Source organism: Lissotriton vulgaris, unplaced genomic scaffold, assembly GCF_964263255.1.
Source record: "Lissotriton vulgaris unplaced genomic scaffold, aLisVul1.2 SCAFFOLD_650, whole genome shotgun sequence".
Taxonomy (NCBI): domain Eukaryota; kingdom Metazoa; phylum Chordata; class Amphibia; order Caudata; family Salamandridae; genus Lissotriton; species Lissotriton vulgaris.
This window is the reverse complement of record NW_028245951.1, coordinates 279,327-292,269: the sequence shown is the minus strand read 5'-3', so window position 1 is coordinate 292,269 and position 12,943 is coordinate 279,327. Positions and strand designations below refer to the sequence as shown.

At 46.6% G+C, this 12,943-nt stretch overlaps 1 protein-coding gene and 1 pseudogene across 2 annotated transcripts in view; one reads left to right on the top strand and one right to left on the bottom strand.

Annotated features, from left to right (window-relative positions):
• Window positions 1-12,943, bottom strand: part of LOC147666208 (transcription elongation regulator 1-like) — a 377,596-nt gene that overhangs the window by 105,930 nt on the left and 258,723 nt on the right. For both annotated transcript variants that reach the window (XM_086949207.1, XM_086949208.1), the window contains one exon: window positions 2,307-2,489. In XM_086949207.1, coding sequence (XP_086805333.1) covers window positions 2,307-2,489 — 183 coding nt within the window. The remainder of the gene's footprint in view (window positions 1-2,306; window positions 2,490-12,943) is intronic.
• Window positions 11,640-12,396, top strand: LOC147666209 (NALCN channel auxiliary factor 1 pseudogene; annotated as a pseudogene).

Below are 12,943 nucleotides of genomic sequence, written 5' to 3'. Positions count from 1 at the left end.
GATGCTGGAGCTGTCGCACTGTCTCGTTATCGCGCCCCCACAGCTCAATGCTATTGCGCACCTATCAGAAACATGTCACTTTAGTGCTCGCTCGAATCCCAGCGTCTGAGCATTGCGATTTGGAAGCCCTTGCAGCCTGACGCGGACTGCCTGCAGCGACAGCACGAGAATACCCGCTGCTTGCCTAGCATCCTCCAGCGCGCCATACAGCTTATTGCCTTTTCTAGGACATGTGAATTCAAGCAAACACAGTGAAAGCTGTAACCCCGCAGATCTGTCTCAAAACAATACTGTACTACGTTTATCCATTTGTTTTAGAATACACGGTGTATGCACCCATCATTCGGATTGTTGTGTTTTTATGGAAGAATTCCTGGCACTTCTCAAATAGACTGTAGCATCGTCAATGACGCAATACCGGTGCTCCTAAAATAGGACCGTGTCTGTTTTGTTCAGGTGGTACCAGGAGTTCTCAGCAGGAAGTTTAACTGGAAGCGCTGATGCAATTCAACTGCAGTCCAATACAAATAGAGAGACTGCCATATCGGGTTGATGAGGCTACAATACTTTTAATGGCAGAGTACCTATTCTTCACGGTAAGGCAGTGCTAGAACTGAAACAACCGCAGTACACCCAAGCAAGAATAGTATTGCTAATGGCAAAGCTAATACTTTTAAACGTGTAGTACCAGTACAGCTATGTTAATCGGGCGAGTAGCAATATTTCTCTCCATTGCTGTGCATCCTTCAATGGAATACTGTGAACGTTAACCAGACCTGTATTACTGTTAATAGGAACGCACTGGCTATTTGCTGCTAGACTAATACTTTGAGGGACCGTTTCAGTAATCCCCTGTAGAACTAAAAAATGTTTTATCGGAGAGCACCAGCTTTTCTCGGAGGGACTGTGATACCTGTCAAAAGCTAGTTTTTGCTCTTCTTGATTCTACTGCAATGCTTGCAATGAGTGTCAACATTTCTCCACAAGAATACAACTTTAAATTTCGTAGTACAAACACTTAGTACATCAGGCAGGGTTGCAAGCAGTAATGTTAAACAAGCATTGAAAATGCAATAGGTCTCGCCTTTTATTAAGGTAAAGCCATTTGCTTTGCTATACAATAGCATTAGCAAAGCAAATGGCTTTAACTTAACCAAAGGGGAGACCTGTTGCATTTTTAATGCTGGTTTGCTAAATGACCTAGGTTTAACTCAGATTTATAAATAGAAAATCCCTGTGAGCTAGGGTCAACTTAACCAAGCGGTCCAAATTTCACATTGTCATTTTTCTGTGAAACTTGCAAGTTGCAGAGCATCAGCAGTGGTCACTCTGTAGAAACATTTTTGTATAAAATATTTAATTGCTTCTAAGAGAGACGGAAGAAATAGTGGAGGAATGCTGGAATATATCTTGTAAACTTCCTATTTCGTAGGCTCCATATAATGCACGACGCATCAATGTTAAATAAAATGAATGTATCAAGAGTAGACACCTGTCCCAAAAGCTAACCAAAATAGGGCAAGTTTGCTGTACGTGGTATGAAGTTGCAAGTAAATCACCACTTAGTACTATTCAGTCAGACATTTGCGAAACAGCGGGTACAATAATAATACTCTTTGCTAAAAGCATGTCTGTTAGGTGTAGTCATGCTTGTAACTACAATAAAAATTAAGAGGGCTTTTAATTGCCATTACTATTTGAATATCGGCAGGATTGCTATTAAATGGATGAAACAGGAACAGCAAATGATGGTGTGGTTTAGACACTATATTTAAACGTCCACTGCAGAGGAACTACAGTAAATGAACACTGCTAGAGATGATAAACTAGAAGATTTGTAAATTGTTCTCTCAGTACCTACTGTTCTCGCAAAATGAAATGCCATTTTGAAATTGCTAATGGTAATTGCATTTCCAAACGGTTATTAAAGATGACAACTTGGTGCGCTTAATGTTCCTGCTAGATTAAATACTTTAGGTGCTAGTCACGGCGTTGCAGACTTTCTGAAAATAGATTATAGGAACAAGCCAATGGATTTTGGGAGTGGGGTGGTGGTCTTCGGCTTTGTCACTCCTAACAATTTGAAGAGGAAAGCCATAGCTGTTATCCGCAAAGTTTACTACTGGTGAGCATAAGCTTTCAAGAATTCACCTAGTGACACTGCAACAACCAGAACACTCAGACAACAGTTTTCAAGTAATGCTATGCTAAATATCACATAACAATCAAGAACAACTGAAAACACTGTCATAGATGCTCGACATAAGAGTGAAATGGCAAAATGGGAGAGTAATGTAAAAATTCACCATATCAGACAGCAGAGCCTTGAAATTCTGAATCGCTTCCTCCCGTTTATGCTGCTCTCTTTCCCGGTCAATTTCCTTGGTTTGTTCTGAACGCGCCTTTTGAACTTCCCGCTCTCGTTCACGTAAACTGGCTTCAATGCGGGCTTGTCTTTCTAATTCCTTTTCCTTCTCAGAGTCAAAATTCTGTGAAAAATGAAAAATTATTGCATTTAAGGTAATCTACTTTTACTTACTTTACCATCAACAAGACACTTATTTAGAGCTGTGCTTAAAGAGGAAACTGTTTTCCTTACACATAGCCACACTGTTCACCCCAGACTACTTATCTGCAATCGGCCTAGGTTTCATGTTAAAGCGAATAGTGAAAATGAAGGTTAACAGTGGTGAGAAGTTAAGACAGAAAAAAATACACAGCTTGGTATGTGTAAAACCATCTTAGCTGCTTATGGCAGATCCTACTGACAACAGCATCATCATAAATGGAATTATCTGCAAACAGATTTTTTTATATAAATAATCAACAACCCCTGTGGTATTTTTTATTTAACAAACAAGCTTATTACATGCTGTAATTCCTTTTCTGGTAGACACTAACTGTATATTCTTCACCTTGTGAACTTCCCCCAGGCACCAGACTGGATCCGAAAGTTTTAAAGCAATTTCCTCACACGTCGACAGCTCGTGTTGGGCGGTTCCGGATGCAACGTTGAGGTTCACATTAAGACCACCACTTAGTGCACTGACATCAGCTTCGTTATGTTCTCTGTATGTACTGTCAGAAGTGGAGACAATGAAAGCAGAAGTGAAGTGTGCAGATGTTTCAGATCTGGGATCTTATTAATGGACTGTGCAAGTTCACTCCACAAAACAGGAAGGCGAGAGGATTGGTGAGGAATCTGTACTTAGAATCTCTACTGGCAAAGGTGTAACCAACCGAAGGTAAGTAACTTGTTCTTCTGCTGAAGACTTCTAATGCAGATTGCTCGAGTTGTGAATAGATACCAACGCAGTACATCCGTAGGTGATGGCTCTGAGGAATGGCTCGGACCGGGAAACCCGTTAGGCAAGGTGCCCATCCTATCAGGCCTGGTTGCCCAGGCAGCAGTGCTTTGTGAATGTGTGGAAGGATTGCCACGTAGAAGCCTGGTAAATTTCCATGACTGGCACAATGCGCACCAGAACAGTAGCAGCAGACTTTGCTCTGGTAGAGTGAGAATGTAAAGGAGAATGCTTCCGAGCTAGCCCATTGCATATCTTTATGCATAGAAAAATCCATTGAGACACTTTCGATCCAAAGAAGCCAGTACAAGCAGGCCATCTTACAGGTAATCTCTGGTTCCCTTGGTAGCAAAACTAAGAGCCCTCTTAGGGGTCAAGTCGGTCAAGCTTTTCCTCCTTGTTAGAGGGGTGAGGTGGAACATAGCAGGCCAGCAGAGTAATAGATTACCCTATGTGGAAGGGTATAGCCTCCTTTGGCAGAACAAAATGTCTTTGTCCAGAGGACTACCTTGACCAAGAAGAACTAAGTGTATGGTTGTTGGACACAATGGCAGGAGTTCACTCACTCGCTTAGAGGATGCGATTGTGACTAGGGAAACCATCTTGATGGTCAAGAGGCATAAGGGGAAACTGTGCATAGGTTCAAATGCCATGCATGTTAGATGAGAGAAACAAATTAAGGTATCAAAGCAGCATCCCAAAGGGTAATGGTAGGAAGACAGGGGTCAGTCCCTGCAAAAAAAGCATCACAAGAGGTGACTTAAAGAGGGAAGGTAGATCGGGTAACCGTAAGAAGGTCAAACAGGCAGGCAAATTATCTTTAACTGTGGCAACAGCAAGGCCTAGCTGGGCCAATAAAAAACACAACAGAAGGATGTTTAACAAACTTAGTTGTAGGGGTTGAACTTAATGGAGGGAACACCAGGCAACAAAGTTAGTGGAAGAATGCCTGGCTGCCAAAATCTCGATCACGAGGCAGAAGGCGTCTCTTAAGGAGTACTAGCTTGGAAACTCCAAAAATTTAGGCACTGTACATTCTCTGCAAGGGTTCTCTCCATTACAGGAAAATGCCCTTTACCACCTTCTAAGGCAACTGCCATTTGTGATTCACTATGCACCAGAGGCAGAGTGTCTACCCTCGCATTTTAAAGGTACCTCCAGGTACTGGATGCTCAGTGAAATGCCCTGAGCATTCAGCCACTTCTAGAGGTACATAGCCTCCTGGCACAGGACCCACAACCCCACTCCACCCTGTTTGTTGCATTATCACATAGCAGTTGTAGTGTCTGTGAGCACTTGTACCCGTTCCCCCTTTGATGGTCGGGAGAACGCTTTCAGTGCCAAGTAGTTCTCTCGCCACTTCAGCAAGTTTGATGTGGAGGAGAGCCTCTGCCAGAGATCAAAGTCCTCTTATCTCCACATCTCCCAGAGGACCCCCCCCCCGCCCCCAACCTAGCAATGATGCATCTATCTTGATCATTGGCTCTGGGTGGGTTAGGGAGAAGGGCCTGGCCCTGATCCAATTATGTCCAAGCAGCGATCACTGCAGATCATTTTCAGTCTTGGACATCTGGATATGATAGGTTGTCTTGGTGTTGAGCTTACTGAGACTTCAGATTTATCCTGGTATGTGCCACCTGGCATGGTCCACAAGCAGGATGCAAGAGGCCAAGAGCCCAGGAACCGCTCTCACTGAGACGCAGGTCAAAAGTTGAAACATTGGAGGGGGCGTGGCTAGCAGCCAAGCATGGCGGCTGCATAGCGGAGGAGCGCGGCAGGCAAAGCGGCTCCATCACGAAAATCTGTGCACTAATCCGTTAAAATTATACCTCCACAAGCTGATCCCGATTAAAGAGGACGAGAGGCACTGTCCACTGTAACTCCGGTCACGGTCCGACGTCAGGAACTGGACGGAATACAACAAGTTCAGCAGCGGCCTTAGGACGGCGAAACAGCACCAGCCTCGTTTGCGGGCCAAGCCAGGCAGAAGTGCGGGCCCACGGGGGAGAAGGGTCGGAAGTGGCAGTTGAGGGCTGCGACCCGGACAGAAACGAACCCAGCGACAGAGATGCAGCGGGAAAAACGGAGGTCACCCAGATCGCTCAAGCATTAGCGACCGTCGCTAAGAGCTGGAGGTGTTTTGGCCACAAACTGCAGCGAGGACTGAGGGCCGCGGCGACGATAGCTCGGATACCACACGGGGCCGGAACGATAATAAGGCGGCAGCTGAGAGAGTGCACACATCCCCCCGCCCCCCCTCGTCCCTTCCATACGGTCACTGTCTGGACCCGGGGGTCGCACTGCCACGGCTCAGAAGTACATCGGAGACGCAGAGATGCGGCGAACCCCGCACTGTGACGAGAAACATTGACACACGGCTGAACACGGCGTCAGGCCATAAAACGATCGCCGAGTGCAGGAGGCCACGCTGCAGCTGCCCTAAAAAGGCACTTCCGTGACTTCTATACGCCCTGGAAAACACCCCGTACACGGTCTCGCCGTGATACTTCCAACAAGTCACGGCATTAGTTTCTGATTTACTGTGGAGCAACCGAACGGCACGTATAGCACATAGCAAACTAAACAGAAGTTGGTACGAGGGGGGCCGTTCGGTTGCTCCACAGTAAATCAGAAACTAATGCTCTCTGCACTCTACAATAGGCACCAGGCGACGAAACTGATAGGACCCATAAGACATACGGCCAGACTCTGGCATACGGCGCAGGCAAAATTGGGATGGGGAGATAAGATCACAAAGCTCATCCCGCTATGGGACACGAAGGCACTGGGGCGACTGCGACAGAGTAAGGGGTTTGCCCAATGGGACAGCATCGGTATATCCATGGTGGGAGATCTGTGGGATAAAGGTACAGTAGTCCCATTTACCCTACTACAACAGCAATATGACCTGCGACCGACCGAGACCTACAGATATATACAGATTCGACACGCATTACTGCAAGCCATACCGGTAGGCACTGACGTCCCGGACTCCTCTCCATTAGAGGACAGGCTACTCACAGACCACATACAACATAGCGCTACCTCCCTAACCTATCGAAAACTACTCAACAATCTCACAGACCCTACACTGAAACTAAGGGAACGGTGGGCGGCAGAGATTGGAGATTTTGACGACACGGAATAGAATGAAGCATTGGCATCCCCGAGAGAGGTGGGAATATCGGCCCGATTTAGACTGGTGCAACTCAAAATATTACACCGGGTCTACTATACCAGAGCCATGCTGCACAAACTACACAGAGCTCCACATCCCTACTGTCTGCGTGGCTGCGGGGAAGGAGGAACACTGTTGCATACGCTTTGGGACTGCCCACTTACAGCGAACTACTGGCGTCAAGTGATGCGTACAATCTCACAGACACTTAAGACATCTCTAGTGCTAGAGCCACGTAAGTGTATTTTGAATGTTTGGGAACCGACCGACCTCTCCAGATATGACCAAATATGGGGCGTGTTAGCTATCATGGAAGCGAAGAGAAACATAGCACGAAAATGTGGCGTATCAGAATTGCCCACCAACTCCCAGTGGAGTAGAAATCTGGACGTAATAATGTTGACAGAACGGGCGGTATACGTACTCAGGGCGTGTCCCCGCAAATGGAACAAGGTGTGGCATGCTTGGAATGAATATAGGGGGGGACTGTGCGAGCCACTGCCGGAAGATGATACCTTCAGTTCAGATGAGGAGGAGAACGGGGAATAAAAGGGGACCCGGGTAAATGAGCACCTAGGCAGCCACGACTGTCACACACCATAAAAGATGGCTGGACCATTCTGTGGTCACACTCACCTGTATAGCATCTGTAGGCGCAGGGAAACTTGTGTTTGTCAACGTGTAAGATTGTTATTTTGCATTATGTTACACATTGTTTAAAAAGAAAAAAAACAGACCTATGACTTAACCAAATCAAGACGGGAATAGCATGTATGCACTTTGCTCTAATACGCCGCCGGACCCCTGGGTTGTCGGCTGAAGGGCTGTGTTGTTCTTAGATAAAGAGAGTAATCAATATGTCCGAAGCGGCCGGTCCATGGGGTTGTAGGCCTTAAGCTGTGTACTTATACGAGTGTATAATAAAGGTCTTAAAAAAAAAAATTGAAACATTGAGATCATAGTCCGAATAACTTGAAGTTGTTGAGACAGCGGGCTAGCTCGAAGCACCATAGCCAGGATGGCCCCAATAAAGAGGAGTAGCTGTGAAGGTGTTAGGTGTGACTGTCACATTGATGGAAAAACACAACAATGTTAACAGGTTGGCTGTCATGTGGAGGTGGTGTATAACTATTTAAAGTGAGCTCCCCTTCAATTGCCAGTCTTCGAGGTATGGGAAGACTGGTATTCCCTAACCTACGCAGATGGGCAGCCACAATTTCCTTTGTGAACACCTGAGATGCACTGGTAAGTTCAAAGGGGAGCCAGGAAAAAAGAAAGTGCTCTTAATCTACCTGAAACAGCAGGTAAGGTTTTGGGATGCCAGGATGGGGGATGTGAAAATAGGCATCCTACAAACCCAACACCACCACCCATTATTCTGCACCCAGAGCAGACAGAACTTGGGCCAGGATGACCATTACGAACGTTGTCGCTGCCTCTGCATATTCCCCCTACCGCAGCCTGGAAAAGGCTGTAGTTGGAGGAACTACTGAGTTAGCTAAGCTAGGTCCAGACAGTGAACTGTGACTTTGCTTTTTTTAAATTTCTCAAGGGTTGAATAAACCGTAACCCCAAAATGTTTAGAGCCCTCGAATGGCATATAGTTTAGGCACTACTGGATGTCCAAAGAGAAGCCTGTAGATTGACTCAAGGCATGCCATTTAAGCATCACTCTGGTTCAGACTGCCCTACCAAGTCAGACGCGTCCAATCAGTCGCGTCCAAGCCAGAATGGATAGTATATTGAGCAGCAACTTGACCACTGAGGATCAGACATTGCAAAATGTGTCTGACTTTCTTGGAGACGTCCGGCAAAAAAATTGGACACTGTCCAAAAAGGTGTGCAAACACCGTCCCCTGAGGCACAAGGTGTGGATGGATAGCAGGGAAAGCACTGGAAAAAAATGTTTGGAAAAATCTCCATGCATTTGAATTCTCTGTCAGGTCGAGTTGTGGAGAAAGAGTTGGGTTCTGGCAGCTGGATGATGCTTGAACCACCAATCTCTCCAGGGTGGGGTGTTGAGAGATGAAGTCTGTGTCCCCAGGAAGTGGTCTTTGTCACCTTACCACTTGTCTTTTGACAGGTGGGCAAGTTCCTGGTTTCACCAGGGTATCCCTCCAATATTTCTACCATGGCATGCACTGAAAGGAAGCAGATGTTCCAGAGCGGTAAATGCCGTCTTAAAAACCTCTTTCAGTAAGTTGGTCTTTACTCTTTACATGGGCAGGTTAAGGGCAAGAACTTTGGCCACCCTTGCAATGACTGTCGCAAAAAAGGCAGATTCTTCAGTGGAAATCGAGATAGACGCGTTTAAGTCAATGTCAAAGGAGGTATCTAATCCACTGGCATCTTGCAGTTACTGCAACACACTGCCCTCATAAGAAAATCTCTTTCCTTCAGTATTCGAATAATAAAACTGCTGATCCTCATCCAAAAAGGTAAAATAGCATGGTAGAAATCATTGGAGATTGAGCTTTGAAATAAGAGAATGATCGGTTCTGGGTCCGCGTCAAGGGTCAAGGCTGTGGCACTGATCTCTGTGCTGGGGATGTTGTTGGACATTGCACTGTGGCTGGAGCCAGTTGCACCATGCTTGAGGACAGGACTAAACATGGGTCAAGGTCGAGTAGAGCGCTCCATTTTAGGGAAGGATACTATGACTAGCCTCCGGCAGGCTGCTACGTCGAATCCTTGTGGCCCAGTGGTGCTTCAAAGGATGCAGTGGGGTAATACAGATAAGAGCTGAGGCCTTCTTTAAAGAACTCACCTAGTCTGCAGTGGCGGTCCGCTGAGAAGGAACAAGGTAGAGCGAAAGCATTTGTGGAGCAGCTCCGAGGCCTAGAAGTAAATGGGGTTTTGCATGACTCCAAGAGATGGGAGTGGCGGGACGACGGAGAACCATATTCTGACTTATGTTTTTGTCTTTCCTTGACCTACCTGAACTCCTGGATCTTGATGTGGAGTGGTCTCGGGATCAGTCTCTGGAGTGGGAGCGTGACCGCACTCTTGACCATGTCCGGGACCACTTTTGTGACTTCCTTCAGAGCTTGGCAATGGTAAGTTTGGCGGGGATGTCCCCAATCGCCTTTCGGTTCAATTTTAAACAGCACGAACAAGCCTTGGTGTCATGCGTGGCGCCTAAGCATCACAGGCCAACAGTAACAATTTTGGTGGGGAAAAAAACCACATTTCCCTGAGGGATAATTCCGCAAAGACATAGGACTGTTACTTTTAGAACCACATTGGATTGCGCCTAAAAAAGTAACTGAAGTCAGCGTGTGGAGGTATTCTAGTGTTCATATCACATCTGGAGCAGATGGACTCCAAATAGAGCCGCAGGCGAAAACTGCCAACACATGGCAGAATTGCTTTAAAATTTACGGATACAGTCTGGCACCTGGGGCAAATTCACAAGGTGAAGAATCTGCAGTTAGAATTCTCTGTCAAATACATTTATCAATAACTTAGCAACGCACACTTGCAACTCCATTAGTACAAGAGAAAATCCCCAAGGCAATGTTACTTTAAAGAGGTTGCATCACTACATCTCAATTGAAGCATTCGTGCGACTCAGTTATTCATAAGGACATCAAAGGCAGAGCAGCACAGGATTACTGGGAAGTGATGATTTTGCATGTTTACTGTGAGTGGATGTCTATGTTTACTACATTAGCTTTCAAAACCTGTGGGGTCCCTTCTAGTAAACTGAACTTTTGAATATGGGTCATGATTCTACAAAGCATACTTATGACGACATCTATGCACTCTTCCTGATCCAATAATAGGAATCACAACCTGCAATAGTTTTTGCAAACCCCTTCACACAATTAAGCATACACGTAGTAAACCTCCTGCTTCAGTTGTGAAGCAATGACTAAGCAGCGTGCGACAGAGGACTGCATAACAAATGTTATGTCCAAGAATGTATTATACAATCAAATGTATTTGAAAATTCATAGCTGGAATTTAAACAAGCATTTGCAATGCAAAAGATGTCGCATTTGCAAATGTTTGAGCAATTTGCATTGTAAATGACAATGGCTTTTATTTATGCATTTGAAAACCTGCAAGCTGCGCGTAAACAAGCACTTTGTACTTCTAGTCCATGCTTAAGAGAAGCAAGGCTGGCAGTCTCTTTTACTGCCAGCCTTGCTTCTCGTAAGGCAGGACTATAAGTACAAAGTGTGTGTTTATGCACTGCTTGCAGGTTCTAAAAACTAATGAATAAAAGGCATTGTCATTTACAATGGCAATAACTCCAACTCTCGCAAATGCGAGACCTACTGCATTGCAAATGCTTGTTTTCTTTGTTATGCTGGTCTTCAAAACGCTAACACTAAGGGGCACCAGAGACCTGGGCGGCAGCAGGGAAATACACCAGTAACCGGTTGCTGCAGAATTGAACTCTTAACTTATACGAGGGACAGGCGCTCAGAAAAAAACAGCGTGAGGGAGTAACAACGGGTTCAATGGTAACCCTGACAATGGCACCATAAAACACAAGAACTTCTAGAAATCATCCCCTTTTGTGGCACGCGTGCTGCAGAAGGGAAATAAGAGCACAAATGCAGGTTTTTGTATGGGAAATGTTGCAGATGTTTGAGTGGGTGGGTGAATGCTACCAAGGTCCGAGGCTGGTTCATCTGCACATCCTGTTGCCTTAGTCATCGCTTTTTAGGGACTGTAGTGGTCAGAGGGATCCTAAAATTGCGGGTGCTAAGAGGCATAGCTGAAGCACGTGAGCGTGAATAAAACACGCCAGCACACAGTTTCCTGGTCTGCGTTGGGGTATTAATGAAGACAGGAATTGCCCACAGTCCCCGTCGCTGCCTGTCACCGCATCCATTAGCGCATGCCGGGAGACTCTCTGTTCCTTGTTGTTCCACTGCACTATGTAAATGGGGGGATTTCAAGGAAACGCCGGCATGATGAGGCCGCTGAAGGGTTTGCCCGTGATCCCCCACCCTCCCCAACTCAAGCATGAGGCTGAGCCGCCAGGGCAGAGCGCACTCGGTGGCAGGGATGACTCAGAAGAGGCAGCTCCCCCTCAAAAGAGTTTCAGGACAAAGACGGCCACCTAGACCAAGACCAATGAATATAGTGGAGCCATTGGGAGCAGGGCAGCCTTGGCGGTGAAGTCAATCCGGTCCCAAAATATGAGCAGGGGCGACTGAATGAGTCGGCAGCACGATAATGGCCTGAGGATCTGTTTTGCACCCCAGGAAAACGAGAGGCCCTTCACTGATTCTGGGAGGGCGCAGAAATGGCACCTCTCGCTGGCCTCCCTACTCTTCTTCACCGTCCTGCTATCTGATCACCTGTGGTTCTGCGCAGAGGCCAACCTGACGAGGACCCTGGCTGCAATGGGTGGCAGCCCTTCTCCCCCTACAGCTGCCCACCTCCTCCCATCCACCCCCAGCTCGTCCTCGCGGAGAAACCACACCAGAGGCAAAAAGGAATTTTTTTCTAAGAACTTTTACCAAACCTGTGTGTCAGCTATTTTACCCCGTTAGCCCGTATTCTGATCAGTGCTTCAGAGTGGACGATGTTGAATATGTGTGTGGGACCTTAAACGAACAGCTGGCCAGGAAGGCCACCCGCGTGGAACGTAGCGATTTTTACCTTTCCTTTTGTAATTCCTACACACTTTCGGATCTATTTGCCGGGCTCTCGAACCCGGACACTCTTAACAGCAGCGGGTATGTGGTCCAGGATGGGAATGGTCTTGGATGCCGGCAGTGCGTCCAGGCGTACCAGGTCTACGACCAACATGCTCAGGAGAACTTCGTTGAGTTCGAGCTTTTGTTACTGAAGTATTTGCAATCGGACTAGTATTTGGTGAAATCGTTTTCGGAAGACTGCAAGGTAGGGGGCCTCAGTGGGGCTGCCCGGCCCTGTGTGCAGATTGTGTAACCCGGGGCGGTCAGAACTTGCAAAAGTCACTGCGCTCTCTGTGCTTCAGAGAGGTAGGGCGCAATGCGCTTCGGTGGCTTATTTATGAAACATGCTGTGTGTACATACTGTTTTATAGAAAGGCAGGGTTAGGGATTGCATGCTAATGAGGTGCATCTTTGTGGAGATACAACTGTAGTGTGCAGCCTTTTAATGTTTGGTTGGTGCCGTGTGCATGCAGAATCTCCGGTCCGGGTGGGCGGGGCCTAAGGGCGACAGACGGACACAAACCCCGCTTCCAAAGAAGCCGGACAGAAAAGCAACAACTATAGGTCTCGCCAAGGCGAAGCAGCGCATGCACTGCAACACAGGTGAGACCCTAAAAAAGACCTCTGAATGGTACAGGTATGGAACTTCTCGCAAAAAAATAAGAAACACTGAGTTTTGAAGGGTGAAGCAGGGCTTTTTCATCACAAAAGAGGTGGTGATTATTATGACAGGATAATTACTGATTGTCAAATCGCACCATGAGGATAGATTGAGATGATAAACATTAGGATATCAACTG